We start from the raw sequence: 16,004 nt of genomic DNA on the forward strand, positions 1-16,004 counted from the left end.
CTAGTACTGAGACTTCTGGTGTACCGGATAAGGAAAGATTTTCCTCTTCTTTGTCATCTATTTGGCGGAAAATTCAAAATAATCTGAAAAAGATGAGTAAGAAGCATAAACGTATGGCTGACAAGAGACGTATGAGTGGTCCGGACCTGAGAGTGGGTGATTCTGTGTGGCTGTCCACAAGAAACATTAAGTTGAAAATACCTTCTTGGAAGTTGGGACCAAGGCTTATTGGTCCATATAAGATCACTGGCGTTATTAACCTTGTAGCCTTTCCTCTTGAGCTTCCTCAAGCTTTGAAGATTCATAATGTGTTCCATAGGTCGTTGAAAAGATATGTTCAATCTGTTGTACCGTCCTCCTTTCCCCCGCTCCTGTTATGGTGGACGGTAATTTAGAATTTGAAATTGCCAAGATAATTCACTCCCGAGTTCTCCGTAGAACTCTCCAGTATCTCGTGCACTGAAGGGGTTACGGACCTGAGGAGAGGATGTGGGTCCCAGCGACCGACATTAATGCTAATCGTCTGGTGATGGCCTATCACAGAGCTCATCCATAGAAAGTCGGTCCTGGGTGTCCGGAGGCCACCCGTAGAAGGGGGGTGGGGGGGGTACTGTCACGGTCACTCCCAGGCTAGGTGATCGGAGAGGCTGTCTGCATGTGATGTCATCTGACAGCCTCTTTTAGGCTACTTTCACACTAGCGTTCGTCGGTCCGCTCGTGAGCTCCGTTTGAAGGAGCTCACGAGCGGACCCGAACGCCTCCGTCCAGCCCTGATGCAGTCTGAATGGAGCGGATCCGCTCAGACTGCATCAGTCTGGCGGCGTTCAGCCTCCGCTCCGCTCGCCTCCGCACGGCCAGGCGGACAGCTGAACGCTGCTTGCAGCGTTCAGCTGTCCGCCTGGCCGTGCGGAGGCGAGCGGATCCGTTCAGACTTACAATGTAAGTGAATGGGAACGGATCCGCTTGAAGATGACACCATATGGCTCAATCTTCAAGCGGATCCGTCCCCCATTGACTTTACATTGAAGGTCTGAACGGATCCGCTCAGGCATCTTGCGCACTTAGAAATTTTTCTAAGTTATTAATGCAGACGGATCCGTACTGAACGGAGCCTCCGTCTGCATTAATATGATCGGATCCGTTTAGAACGGATCCGATCAAGCTCTAGTGTAAAAGTAGCCTAAATTTCACTTTGTTGTTGATGGTAATGACCACACCTCTAGTCAGGTGCAGCATAGTAGTCATTACTATTTAAGTCCTTGTGGTGTATAGCTTCATTTGCAAGTCCGCATCCGCACTTGCTTGCGGATGCTTGCGATTTTTACGCGGCCCCATTTACTTCTATGGGGCCTGCATTGCGTGAAAAACGCAGGATATAGAGCATGCTGTGATTTTCACGCAACGCACAAGTGATGTGTGAAAATCACCGCGCATGTGCACAGACCCATAGAAATGAATGGGTCCGGATTCAGTGCGGGTGCAATGCGTTCAACTCACGCATTGCACCCGCGCGGAAAACTCGCCCGTGTGAAAGGGGCCTTACTGTTGCTGCCTGTTCTGTCTTAATACACGTTCACACAGTGTGCAGTCTGACATTCAGTATAAACCATTCCTGTCCTCCAAATAAGAGGACTGTTTTCTGTAGTCTAACTTGTTTATTGGTCAACAGGATTGTGAATTGGTAAAACTACAAGAATACAAATGGCTTGTATAAGTGTAAGGCATAACATAAATCAGCAGAAGCATAGGACAGCATGTATTATAGCATTACATTAACACTGGGAATATGTCCAAAATGGCTGCCTATACATAGATTGCATGGCTAGCTAACAGAAATAACTCCCTGAGTGACACTTATACCTAGCTCAACAGCTCTGCATAACATAATGTCCCTGAAACAAGGTTGATCTCACTCACCAGTAGTGATGGACGAACATCTGCCGGGATGGTTCGCGAACGTGATCGCGCGAACACGATCAAATGTTTGCAATCCGCAAGTTTGCGGCGGGTCCCATTCATTTTAATGGCAGGCGAACCTGAAAAACCTTCAGCTCATATTTGCCGGCAAGAAATAATTACTAGAAGTGCACAAATAGTCCCACAACATGGACAGTGACATACCAGATGTATTATTCGAATTTGCGATCTCCATTCATAATTTTTTTCAATGCGAAATATCAGCAATATAATTTTCGCGTACGCGCATGTGCAAATGCACTATACAGTACCCAAATGCACTATAAAGAAAGTATATTGGTATATCACACCCCGCTTCAATCAGTTTTTTTTGGGGGGGGGGGCGACTGGTATATTACACCAGTAGAAACAGGGGCGTAACTATAGGGGAAGCAGGGGAGGCGTCTGCTGTGGGGCCCTGACCCAGAAGGGGCCCATCCAGGAGAAGGAGGGCTACAAGATTTTGTCAGTATTACACAATGACATTATATACAGTGGCAGTATAGACAGTGTAGGAAACGGATGGAACAGCGGCCGGGACTCGTCTGAGAGAGCGATCTTTATTAGCCACAGGAATGAGGGCAGCATGAAAGGAAGGGGTTGCGAAAAAATTAGCCCAGTCATTTCTAGCTACGCCACTGAGTAAAAATTATTTGTTCCAATAACGCTTGTCCCTCTATACACCTGCAGTATCGCAGCAGAACCGCACACAACTACCGCACAATAAAAAAATGCACTATCATATACTTTCTAACATAGAAATTATATTATAACATTGTACACGGAAGGCAATCTATTAGAATATACATAAAGATAAAACGTAACCTTTAATAATGTTACTATGAGCATCCATTCACACATCCGTAAGAATTTTGCTGATCCGTAAAACACGGACACTGGCAATGTGCATTCTGCAATTTGCAGACCACACATCGCCGGCACTATAATAGAAAATGCCTAATCTTCTCTGCAATTGCTGACAAGAATAGGACATGTTCTATTCTTTTGCGGAAACGGAAGCATGGATGCGGAAGTGCGGATCCGCAAATGCGGATGCAGACAGCACATTCCGGCCCCATTGAAAATGAATGGGGCTGCACCCGTTCCGCAAAATTGCAGAACGGATGCGGACCCATTTTGCGGACGTGTGAATGGAAAAGATATGCCTCAAAATGAAAATAAATTTAATTATTAAAGTTAAGCAAAAAGCATAGATGTGATAGGCATTAACAAATGCTCAGCGGCACTAAATCAGGTGCTCGGCGGCACCAAATCAGAAACCATATGTCCTACCACAATCCGGGGGTTCCAGTGCACATCCATGAATCCCGGAGGGAAAGCAAAAAACATCTATCCCTGGGCTAGATGATGATATGTGGTATTGAAGGACAGGGTGTGCAAAGAACTTTCCCTGATATTTCCCTACAGGGGGTGCTATTCTGGCCCTGATAGCCTAACCACAGACCACCCGCCCTGATAAGAGCGACCCCGTCCGGAACCTTACCCTATATAAAAATTGCCCTAGTAAGCCCCTAGGCCCCTGACTTCCAGGTGATCACTATATAGATCTATGTGTTTTTGACTCATTATAAAAGTATATTATAAGTATATCACACCTATCAATAGCACACCTATACCAGTCCTTAAAATGACTTTTGTGGCCCTATTAGCTAGCGTTTCGTGTCCCTAATAGCCTGTCCCTGCTCCACACAGCAACCTCTCCCTACACTGGCAAAACACTGAATGTAAAATGGCGGCCAGATCAGGTTTATTTATAAGGTAGGGGGTATGTCTATGTGCTGAAACATATAAATTGGCTGTCCTGTACCACCTGATGGATGTGTCATGTGTCAAAGTTCTTCAGAATGTAAAAGAATATGGCGGGCGCGAATATCTCCATATGTTCGCATGTTCGGCTAATAACGAACACGCAAAGTTTGCCGTGAAAACGACCGCCGGGCGAACCTCAAGGCCATCTCTACTCACCAGATATACTTGCAAAAGGATGGTGGAGTTAAGGAAGAAGATATGGGGGGGCGTGGCCTGACCGAGCTCGATGGCGGCTGCTTGTTAGCAGAGCTCTCGCCACCAGGACCCATCTTAGCCTCTTTTTTAGCACTATCCTGACCTCGGCATGAAGATCCAGCCGAAGGATTGCACACAGACCAGAACGGGGCACAGAGAAGACCCGAGCCCGAACCTTGAGATGGAAAAATACTTAAGTAAATCGACTTCGCAGCCGCCGGCGCGGCCCTCCAAGATGGCGCTGAAACACCACAGCGCGGCCACAGGCGATTCTGCTTCCGCCCAGCCCGCAGGTGATAGCAACACACCATATAGTGAGGTGAGGTCTGATCTTACCTGGAGAGTTTCTGGAGGGGGTCCTGCAGAGAGCGCTTGCACCTCTTGCTGCGGATCTGGTGACCATTAAAGCAGACGTCCATCATATTGGTGACCGCGTTGAGACGCTGGAGCAATCTCAAGACGCCATGCTTACATTTGATGCGGCGGTAAAAGAATCCCTGCTCTCACATGCTAGGGCGATGAACACACTCCTGCTCCAAATGGAAGACCAGGAGACTAGAAACAGGAGGAGAAATATCAGACTCAGGGGACTACCAGATGCTGAAGATAAAGAGGACTTGTTCCAAGTCATGGACTCCCTCTTCCACACGCTACTAGGCCCAGAACAAGCAGTGCATGTTACTGTTGAAAGGGTGCATAGAGCCCTAAAACTGAAACCGGCGTCCCGCGATAACCCAAAGGATATCATTTGCGGTATCCTGAGTTACAGTTAATTTTGCAAGCAGCAAGAAAACAGGGAGAAGTGAAGCTTCAGGGCGTCAGTGTCCAAATCTATCAGGACTTGGCAGCGTCTACCCTACAAAAAAGGCGATTAATGAAGCCGCTTACAGACCTTATACGGTCATCCAAGTTCCCATATAGATGGCTCTTTCCGTTTGGGATTTTAATCACAGCGGGGAACCGCCGAATCACCATCCGAACGCCTGAAGATCCACCACCGGTCTGGGAAGCACTACAACAACCACCAGTTGAGATTCCCTCCTGGCTACCCATCCCACATATGGAGGACTTACCACCACTCCCTTCAGTGTCCAGATGGATAAAACCCCAGAGATCCGGAAAGAACAAGAGGGCATGGTCCCAAGGAGCTCCGGATTGAGGGTTTGCTGCTAATGCCATTTCTTCTTTACATCAGCTTCAGCTACATTGCTATGTTTGGACAGTTTCTCTGTCATTATTATTTATTTTTTTGCATTAACGACGCCTGGCTGTTTTACTGTCATTTTCTTAATTATTAATTAATCCCTTGAGTAGGATACATGCTTTTAACATGCTGCGCGAATATTATGCCTATAGCTATGTATTTTCCTCTTACTTTTCTCTGTCTCTCCTTGCCCAGCAAGAATGTTTGTTAGGATAGTTTTCATATATCTTGCTTACTATGATTGAGGCTAGGAGTTGGGGTTCTGGGCTGGTCGGGATACACATGGTATTAACATGTGCAATCTCTTTATTCCCCCCAGCTCAAATTTCCATACAGACCTGGAATCACCTTCAAGTTATGGTTACTTTTTTTTGGAAAAGGATTGCGCTGCAGGAGAAAATTCTTTTGTATAAAAATAAAAATATATAATAAAAAGTTCCTTTGGTAGATCTTCAATCAACGTGGTCACAAGCCAACCTCACAACTTAACACTGGTATGGAAATCTGTTCTGAAATGAAAAAGCGCACTATGGTGTAGCAAGTTCCACAAACTTAGCGCCCCTGCGAATAGATTATACTCACAGGGTATCTTGCGAGTAAATGCGTATATGAATGGATGGTATCTTCAATAGTACTAGGATGTCCCTTATGAGAGGCTGGAAGGAATCTGTGCAATATTCACAGGCAGCTGGGCGGGTGGAGCAGGCAAGGATCAAGATACTCAAGTAGGAATTTCCAAATATCGATCCGTCGGATCGATATTTGGAAATTCCTACTTGAGTATCTTGATCCTTGCCTGCTCCACCCGCCCAGCTGCCTGTGAATATTGCACAGATTCCTTCCAGCCTCTCATAAGGGACATCCTAGTACTATTGAAGATACCATCCATTCATATACGCATTTACTCGCAAGATACCCTGTGAGTATAATCTATTCGCAGGGGCGCTAAGTTTGTGGAACTTGCTACACCATAGTGCGCTTTTTCATTTCAGAACAGATTTCCATACCAGTGTTAAGTTGTGAGGTTGGCTTGTGACCACGTTGATTGAAGATCTACCAAAGGAACTTTTTATTATATATTTTTATTTTTATACAAAAGAATTTTCTCCTGCAGCGCAATCCTTTTCCAAAAATTTACTTATTTGACTTTTCCCACATTGTCTCCGGATTTGCAGCGCTAGAGAAGACAAGTATATCTAACAGAGACTTTACTTTATTTATTTTTCTAAGTTATGGTTACTGTTTTATATTGTTAAGTGACTTGTTGTGTACACCTTTCATGTCTGGTAAGATACGCAAATTCAATTTGCAGAATGACACTTAGTTAAGATGGCTCCAATTACTTTATGTTTATCCACCCTTAGTGTACACGGTTGTAACAGTCCTAAAAAACGCAGTCGAATATTCCAAGTTCTCAGGAAAATCGGTGCAGACATAATACTCCTTCAAGAGACCCATTTTTTCCATTTGCATGTTCCTAACCTCGGAAACTGCCCCCTTTAATGTTTGGTATCACGCCACTTCCAGCAGTTCTGCGGCCAGAGGAGTCAGCATAGGTTACAAACGGGGCACCCCCTTTACACTACATTCTGAAGTGAAAGATCCAGAAGGGAGATACCTATTACTGAAAGGGGAAATAGGACACCTAGCAGTCACGATCTGTAATTTGTATGCGCCCAATGTGAAACCAGTTAGTTGGCTAAAAGATGTACTGGGCAAGATTGGTTCATTTTCTGCGGGTATGTTGTTTGTAGGTGGGGACCTCAATCTCACCCTGAACCCTCTGCTTGACTCCTCTGCCCAGAAATCAGCCGTCTCATTCCGTGCTCTCAAGTCGGCCCAGACACACCTTAGATCTTTGCACCTTAGCGATGTTTGGAGTTCGGCGCATGGTGACAGACGTGATTACACGTTTTATTCTAACCCTCATAAATCATACCAGAGGTTAGACTACCTCTTTGTGCAGGACAAGTATTTGCCAGCAGTTAAGTCCTCTACACTCCACAATATCACGGTCTCTGACCATGCGCCGGTCTCCCTTGTCATTTGCTTTCCAGAGTTGTGTAGAGTGGACCTGGAGGTTAAATCATACCCTTCTAGACTCGCAAACCCGGGTGGATTCCATTTCGCTAAAATTACAGGCGTATTTCTCTACCAATGCAACGCCCAATATGTCCCATGCAATAATATGGGAGGCGCATAAGGCGGTAATTAGGGGGGAATTTATTGCGCTAGGGTCTCATATTAACAAATTAAGAGCGAGAAAATTGTCAGACGTCTTATCCCGCATCGCTAGTCTAGATTCGTCACATAAACGCTCATGTGCGCTTAGAGACCTTGAAGATTTAAGAGCCATGAGACAAGAACTACAGGAGTTGTTAAATATTAAGGCGTCCAAGGCCTATTTGAAAGTTAAACATAAACATTATGTTCACGGGAATAGGGGCGGAAAAATAATGTCCGCGTTCATTAAAAAAACAAGACGACCAAGTTTTCATCAAACGCATGTAGTCGCAGGAAGGGCCTATTATAACGGATACCCAAAAAATATAAAAAATCTTTAGGGATTATTATCACGATTTGTATAACCTTAGACGGGAGGAACAGGATGGTATATGGATAGCGCGCAGAGGGGAAATAGAACATTTCCTGAGGACACTGAATCTACCGGTCCTAAACGACTCCTCTAAATTATCATTGATAGCCCCTGTCACTCTGGCTGAGGTGAAAAAAGTTCTAAATACGACTTCATCTGGTAAGAGCCCAGGCCCTGATGGACTTACCGTGGCTTATTATAAAAAGTTTTTTTCAGTCTTAGGTCCACAACTGGTAAACTTCTTTAACGCCCTGCTAAATGGAACCCCCCTAACTAATTAGGCTTTAGAGGCACATATAGTTGTGTTGCCAAAACCGGGCAAAGACACCAAAGTCCCATCTAGCTTTAGACCGATCTCTTTGCTAAATGCAGACGTGAAATTGTGGGCTAAAATTCTGGCCAATAGGCTCTCCCCTTTACTTTCGGGGATTATATCCCCTGAACAATCAGGCTTTGTGGGGGGCAGGGAGTGCAGAGACAGCAACTTAGAGTATTACAGGCCCAGCAATTTTCTTTGAGACAGGGGAAGAAACTTATGTTTCTCAGCACCGATGCCGAAAAGGCATTTGATAGAGTGGACTGGGATTACATGGAAGCCTCACTGCTGAAATTTCGCCTTCTCCCTCAATTTGTGGGGGCGGTGCTGTCTTTGTACTCTAACCCCTCCGCAAAAGTGCAGGTGAGTGGTATCCTGTCACCTTCCTTTGGGATAACAAACGGGACGCGTCAAGGTTGTCCGCTTTCCCTACGCTGTTCATTCTGTTTGGAAACATTCATTCAGTCTTTGAGACAGGATCCTGCAATTCAGGGACTTAAAGTGGGTAGGGATGTACATACTGTTGCTGCGTTTGCAGACAACATGCTTATCTTCTTAACAAACCTGAAGAGGCATTGCCGGCTCTATTAAAACAATTTGATAGTATTTGGCTCCTTGTCCAATTTTAAGATTAATCTTTCCAAATGCACGGCATTGGGTATTAACATCTCCCAATCGTCCGTGGCAAAATTGGAGAGGAACTTTCCGTTGAAATGGAATAACTCACATATTAAATACCTGGGAGTCAACGTAACAAAAGACCCTAGTCAGCTGTTCCACCAGAATTATTCGCCATTATTTACCAGCATTAAACAGCAATTAGCTGAAATAAAGATCCCCTTTCTGTCCTGACTAGGGAGGAAAAACTTATTAAAGACCTACATTTTACCTAGGTTGTTATATACTTTACAGACCTTGCCTATTCCCCTCCCTCAGTCCTTCCTAGCACGGGTCCATAGTCTCTTTTCCTCATTTGTGTGGGGTGGCTGTAGACCCAGGTTGGCGTATAAGGTTCTCACTAAACCCATATTTACAGGAGGTTTTGGACTTCCCGATGTAGCTGCATATTATAGAGCTATTCAGCTCAGATTACACTCTGAAATTAGTAACCCTACGAACACCAAACTAGGTTGTAGGGTAGCCAGAAGCCTACTAGGCCCAAAGGGTGTAGCGACCTTATGGGATCCTAAATTAGTGAGAAATAACAACATAGGTAAGGGGGGTCTAGACCCTCTGCAGGGAGTTATGAACACATGGTCTAAAATATCACCACTCTTGTGCACTTCCCCATGCCTATCTCCGTTCACCCCCACTTGCTATGTCCCATACTTAGTAATACAGGGTTTCCAAGACGATTTGGGCCTTTGGAGGGCGCTAGGTTCTGTGGCAATAGGAGATATCTTGAAAAAACGGATAGTCCCTTCTATTCAAAGCTTGACATCAAGTTTCCCTCACATCCCATGGTCACCCATACACTACTCACAGTTTTTGAGAGTTTGTACTCAATATCTAGCTTGCACCCCTAGTAAACTTGATCCCACTTGGTACGACATGATTTTACTACAACAAATGGACAAAAAAGGATCCATTTCTAAGATATATAACAAATTACTGGATGAAGTAGGTCCTTACAGACCCTGGTTTATTTCCCAATGGGAAAAGGATATGAACATCACCTTTGATGATAGTACAGTAGATAGGATCTTATGTCACTCTCATGGATATTCTAGGTGTATTAGGATCCAAGAGAACGCCTACAAACTGGTGACCAGGTGGTACAATACACCGGCCAAATTACATGCCATGGACCCCTCACATCCGGATCAGTGCTGGAGATATAAGGGAACTACAGGCACTCTGATTCATATCTGGTGGACCTGCCCCTTGATATCCCCATTCTGGGACATGATTTCTAAGTATGTCATAGACATTGTCCCCTCCTCGTCACCACTGACCCCCTTGGTGGTCCTGTTGAACTTGCCCAGTGAAAAATGTATTCTTACCAAAAATTCCTTGTTATCTTCCCTAATAGCTGCGGCAAAACTCCTGATTCCAATGTTTTGGCTCACCAATAAAACACCGGGGTTAACAGATTGGATTAATAAGGTTCAGGAGATCCGCCTGTTGGAGGAGATGACTAGTTGGGAATCCTTGTCACATGATAAATATCTGCAGGTGTGGGCTCCATGGCTGCAGTGGCAGGTTAATAGTCAAGGTGTCTTAGCACTTCCGTCAGCACCTATTCCTGCTAGTAGTAATTAACAAATGTTATCTTTTATGTACTGCCACAACCACATTTTGAAGGGATTGTAATTTGCCGGTGCAATGTTAATGTCTGGAAGGATGCTACCCTGTCAACCCAAACACTATGTAGAACAGGATATATGTACCCTTATATGTTCTCCACCAACCCCACCTTTAACCGTGGATACGCTCCTGTAAATGTAATTCACCTGTATATGTAATCTGCATGCCATTGAACATTATTTGTGCTTCGCGTAGAATTATTCTTAAGATCTCGTATATGTATCTTGTATGATCTGTATCAGACCAAAGATGTACCTCTATGTTTTCGTTTTATCATTCGATATGCACTTTATTACTGTCTTTCAATTGATGAAAATCTTAAATAAAGATTTGTTATAAAAAAAAAGGAAGAAGATATGCATGAGACAGCGCTGCTGATGTCCTGTAACGTGGAGACTGGGATTCTCTTTAAAAGAAAGCACTACACTCCCACAATGCTTTGCACCTCCCAACAATACAATAATCTTAATTAACAGACAAACAAAGTGTGGTACATTTTTAGGAACGCTAGATGGTTCTATAACTTAACTAATACCTACAGATATACAGCAGATGTGATCTGTAATGATACTGAAATGAATTTCCCAGTGCTGGGACAGAACACTGTCTGGATTCTTTTATCTCAGACAACCCGTCTTAAGGGAAAACTGATCTAAAATGATCCTTTTATATGTTGTAAATAAGTGAATGAAGACTGACACTGATCCCCCCCCCACCCCCCTCTCAATAAAAAAGGCATGGGTAGGAAAACACTTTTAGTACTGTTCATAGTCTCTGTTCCAGAAAATCTGGTATGTATGTTTATTCACTATAGCATTACTTATTTCAGAAAACACTGATGATATCCGAACTTTAGCTGAGAAAGTATTTGCAACAGAAGTTCTTAACGTCGATTCCAAGGAAGACATATGTCCTTTTGATGTGATAGACAATTGCCCCATTGCACATCATGAGCTGGCAGATTACATGGCTAAGCAGGATACCAAAGAGGCTCAAGAGAAAAGGTAATTCCAATGTAAACTGTGCAATTTTGTTTAAAAAAAGGGGTTATCCAATTAGTACACTCACAGGTAATACACCTATCCCATTAGAACAACCACAGGATATATACCTAAGGATGCCATCAGGACAGTACAGCTGGTATGGCTGTCAGGAACCCACTCCAAAAGAAGTCCATCATCAACTGTTAATTGCTGCCCAGGTCTTATTTTATAAACCTGCACAATTTTCCTTATGTTTTACAGACCTTATAGGCATTAATAGTCAACAAGAAGCCAATTTATGTCATGCAACTTCAACTACATAATCATAGGTCTTCTGTTTCCCCCATCCCCAGTCGCCAAATATGTGGTATAGGTATGTTACAACATGGTAGGCCACTATATGTGGCAAGGAGGTAATTCTAGAAAAAGATAATTTTATAATCTCAGCTGGTCGATCAGGTAGTTCTCAACACAATGTTGCATAAACCCTGTAGATAAAGGTCCACTGATCAAGCCACATACACATAGCGTCTGGATAATGGGGTCAAGATCTATACGTATAAATGAATCTAGACTCCTCTTGTTGCATGGCATGTCATCTTTACTTACCCCATGTCTTCCTTGTCCATGTGTTTCCACTGCAGCAGAATAACGTCAGGTTAAACCCTTAATCCACCCTTAATACCATTATATTAATCAGGCATGTATGCTTTTGTCTATGAGTTTCTCTAAATAAAATTTTGTTTTTGCTTTTTGATAGGAGGAGGCGTTTACAGCTACTAAGGACGGTGATTGGCAAAGTTCCAGATGAAGGACCAAGGCCTATTGCTGTGACAGCACCTGAAGATTCATCCCCACTGTATAAAACTGTGCCGGATTTCCAGAGAGTAAAAATCACAGGAGACTTTGCATCTGGGGTAAGAAATTGAATGCATAGCATGTGAATTAGAGTCGAGGATCATGTCATTTATGTCCCAGTGATATCACAACCCTCTTTTGTAGAGGTCTATCTCCTCCACCTGGCATTTTATACTGTTTCTTGCCTTTCTTGTTCACACAAGTCAACCTACTCTATTACATTATTGGAGGCCTAACTGTATATGCCGCATGCTATAAGGCTTCTATCAACATGCTGCACTGTTCATTAGAAACCTCTCAGTTTACAGACTGCCATGGGTCTTTTGAACTATATTATAAAGCAGAGGTGCACCACTACACATGCAGCCCGCAATGCTACTCTGTGAGGTCCTCAATAGCATCACAGTGTAGCCAACACTGGTTTCTCATATATCAGGAAACAACTGAGGTTCCTTGACCTCTGTTTGTCCGTCCAAACAGTGTATGAATTAGAAGGGTGGCCATCTCTCTACTGTAGTTTATGGAAATACTAAGCTGTTACCAGAACATGTTCTCCTCCTCCCGGCAGTGCTGAATGGGGAAGGGGGGGGGGGGGGGGGCATTCTTCAAATAGGCAGGAGTCCTACAGCTGAAACCTGCACCTGTCAGACATTTATGGCATATCCTTTTGAATAGGTACCTCAACACTGCTATAAAGGGGACCTATCACATGGATTTGTCACAGTAAAGCGCCTTCACCACATTATTTGCGTCTTTAACAGCATTACAGACAGTCTTCTACATAAGCTTTCTGAAAAGACACAGTGTAAAAAAAAACTCGCTTTTTTAAAGCTATGCAATATTTTAGTTACCAATGATCATTTTTGCTCTGTATTATCGAGATTTTCAGCACTGTGCCTTAGAAGGGTATCCTGGTGGCAAAGTTATGCATAAAGTATACTAACAAATACATCTTTAACTAGTAACGAAATCAAAATCTTTAACATAGAACTTGGTAAAATGAAAATAATCTATAACACCTCTTACATTTAGGGTTGGACTATGACTGCAATTCAGCCCTGGCATTATAAAACAGACAGGCTCACTTACTGTGAATGTGAAATATGTTTGTGCGCCATTGTGGACATTGAATTCAGCACTACCAAACATACAAGAGAATACAGCACCACATACCTATTACTTCCATTGACATCTCTAACGTAGGCGTTCTCTTTCCTCGTCCTCTCCATTGGGAGCAAACTGCCATCTTTCAGCCACATCTAATCTCTGCAGAGTTTACCACACAGACATTTTAGATGCCTCACTTTTCCATCATCCACTCCTCCTTGTGCCCCAACATTGTCATTCTGCTGCTACTCCTTAGGCCTCATGCACACGACAGTATTGCTTTTTCAGTGTTTTGCGGTCCGTTTTTTACGGATCCGTTGTTCCGTTTTTTGTTTCCGTTGTGTTTCCGTTTCCTTTCCGTTTTTCCGTTCCGTTTTTCCGTATGCCATATACAGTATACAGTAATTACATAGAAAAAATTGGGCTGGGCATAACATTTTCAATAGATGGTTCAGGAAAAAACGGAACGGAAACGGAAGACATACGGATGCATTTCCGTATGTGTTCCGTTTTTTTTGCGGACCCATTGACTTGAATGGAGCCAAGCACCGTGATTTGCGGACAAGTATAGGACATGTTCTATCTTTTCACGGCACGGAAATACTGAAATACTGAAACGGAATGCACACTGAGACACTTCAGTATTTTTTGCTGAACCATTGAAATGAATGGTTCAGTATATGTTCCGTATACTGAGCTCAAAAAACGTCCAGTATACTGAACGCAAAATACTGTCGTGTGCATGAGCCCTTATACTGTGCCTGCTGTACTCCCCAATGTCCCCAAATACTATACTGAAGCAATAACAGTACCATATAGATTGTCCCACGCATACTAATAGTGCTTGCAAAAGTCCCACAAATTATAATGCTTTCCCAGAGTCCTCTAATTAGTAATATTGCCCCCTACAGTGATAACGCTCCCTGTTATAGTTGTGCCCTCCATATTGTGCCCAATAATAATGCCCCCGCAGAATACCCCCAGTGGTAATAATGCCCCATAGTGCCCCTAGGCAGCCCACTCCGACACAGGCCCATCTGCCATTTGCCAGAATTGCCATATGGGCAGTCCAGCCCTGCATTTACCCAATACATCAGTTTAAGTCACTTCAGGACATGAAAGGGATATTGTAAAAATGCTAAAGTGCAATAAAAATCAGTCACAAAGTCTTGTACCACTTCCATAAAAAAGCTGCCTTTAAGTGGAAAGGTCAGTTCTCACAACTATAACTAAAATAATAGCATAAAAGTCATGCAATGTACACCGCTAGCTTCAGTCACAATGGGAGAGATCTATCAAAACTGGTGGAAAGGAAAACTGGCTTAGTTGCCCATAGCAACCAATCAGATTCCACCTTTCATTTTCCAAAAGAGCTCTGAAAAATGAAAGGTGGAATCTGATTGGTTGCTATGGGCAACTACGCCTGGTTTCCTTTACATCAGTTTGATAAATCTCTCCCAGTATTTTTTGATAGGAGGCAAATAAGTAGTATTAATCCATCCAAGCAACAAACCAGCCAAAGCTACCCGCCATAGAGTGCACATGTAACTAGAGGAAACACGTTGATAACATGCATTATATAATTCTGAAGACCTGCATCACCATGAACAGTTAGTCTGGGCCGCTCATTTTGATGGTCTGAGAAGATCCATGTCAGTTTGTGTCTCCCTCTCTCACAAATATAGCTATGACATGGGTATCAGTTTACAGACAGATGTCAGCTGTTGACCTTTATATATGTGATATTGCAGTTTAATAACCCTACTTGAAACAGAGTATGTGACTCCAAGACTATTCTGTATTACCTGATAATAATCTTTGCTCTCACAGTGAAGTTGCTGGTAACATATGAAAAATCGTGCAGTGCTAATTTTCCCAGTTAGATGACTGACACCATGACGGAATCCCAAAGGGCCCCATTATAGTCATCCGACATTGCTGTTATTTTCCTATAACGGAACATAAAAATGGAAAAATGAGTGCAGATGTGACCCTAGCCTAAAGTCGGTGAACTCACGCTGCACTGCTTGGTGCACTTGTACTAAACATGTGCTTACACACAGAGCACCCGACCAAGACGCATGTACTAAAAATAAAAGAAAATGTGCCTGGTCAGGAAGGGGGTTAAATGGATGGGTTTTGAACTGGTTAATAACACAGACTGCATTGATACATTTACCTTTGCCAATATTTCCTTCATTTTTATCAGACAACTTAAAGAGATTCTGTCACCTGAAAAATGGCGATGTGCTAATGTCAGCTGAACATAACTATATTAGTGCCATCTCACTGCCTGCCGCTGTTATTGTGAAAAACGAACTTGCTAATTACCGTTGGCCACGCCCTGCTACACTAGATTGACAGCGACAGGGATCGTTGGTCTCCTACCTCCGGCTCTGTCTGCAGTGAGAGAAGGGCGCTCGCCAGCTGCTAGCTTCCTGTTCAGCTGACATTAGCACATCGCTAATGTCAGCCAGCTTAATACCCATTTTTCAGGTGACAGAAACCCTTTAAAGGGATTCTCTAGGAATAATACGTTTTTAGGAAGTGTCTGCAGCCTGACTCTCTAAACAGAAGACTCATACTTACCTGTTCTCTGCCTCTCTGGTCTTCCATGCTGCCTCCACCATGTCCATGTTCCAGTTCCCACAG

The 16,004-nt window shown here is 43.5% G+C and overlaps 1 protein-coding gene across 1 annotated transcript in view; it reads left to right on the forward strand.

Moving 5' to 3' along the window:
• AMPD1 (adenosine monophosphate deaminase 1) overlaps nt 1-16,004 on the forward strand; it is a 142,780-nt gene that overhangs the window by 48,403 nt on the left and 78,373 nt on the right. The window contains exons 2-3 of the mRNA XM_044288504.1: nt 11,234-11,408; nt 12,148-12,304. Coding sequence (XP_044144439.1) covers nt 11,234-11,408; nt 12,148-12,304 — 332 coding nt within the window. The remainder of the gene's footprint in view (nt 1-11,233; nt 11,409-12,147; nt 12,305-16,004) is intronic.

This window comes from Bufo gargarizans, chromosome 3 (assembly GCF_014858855.1).
Source record: "Bufo gargarizans isolate SCDJY-AF-19 chromosome 3, ASM1485885v1, whole genome shotgun sequence".
Lineage (NCBI taxonomy): Eukaryota > Metazoa > Chordata > Amphibia > Anura > Bufonidae > Bufo > Bufo gargarizans.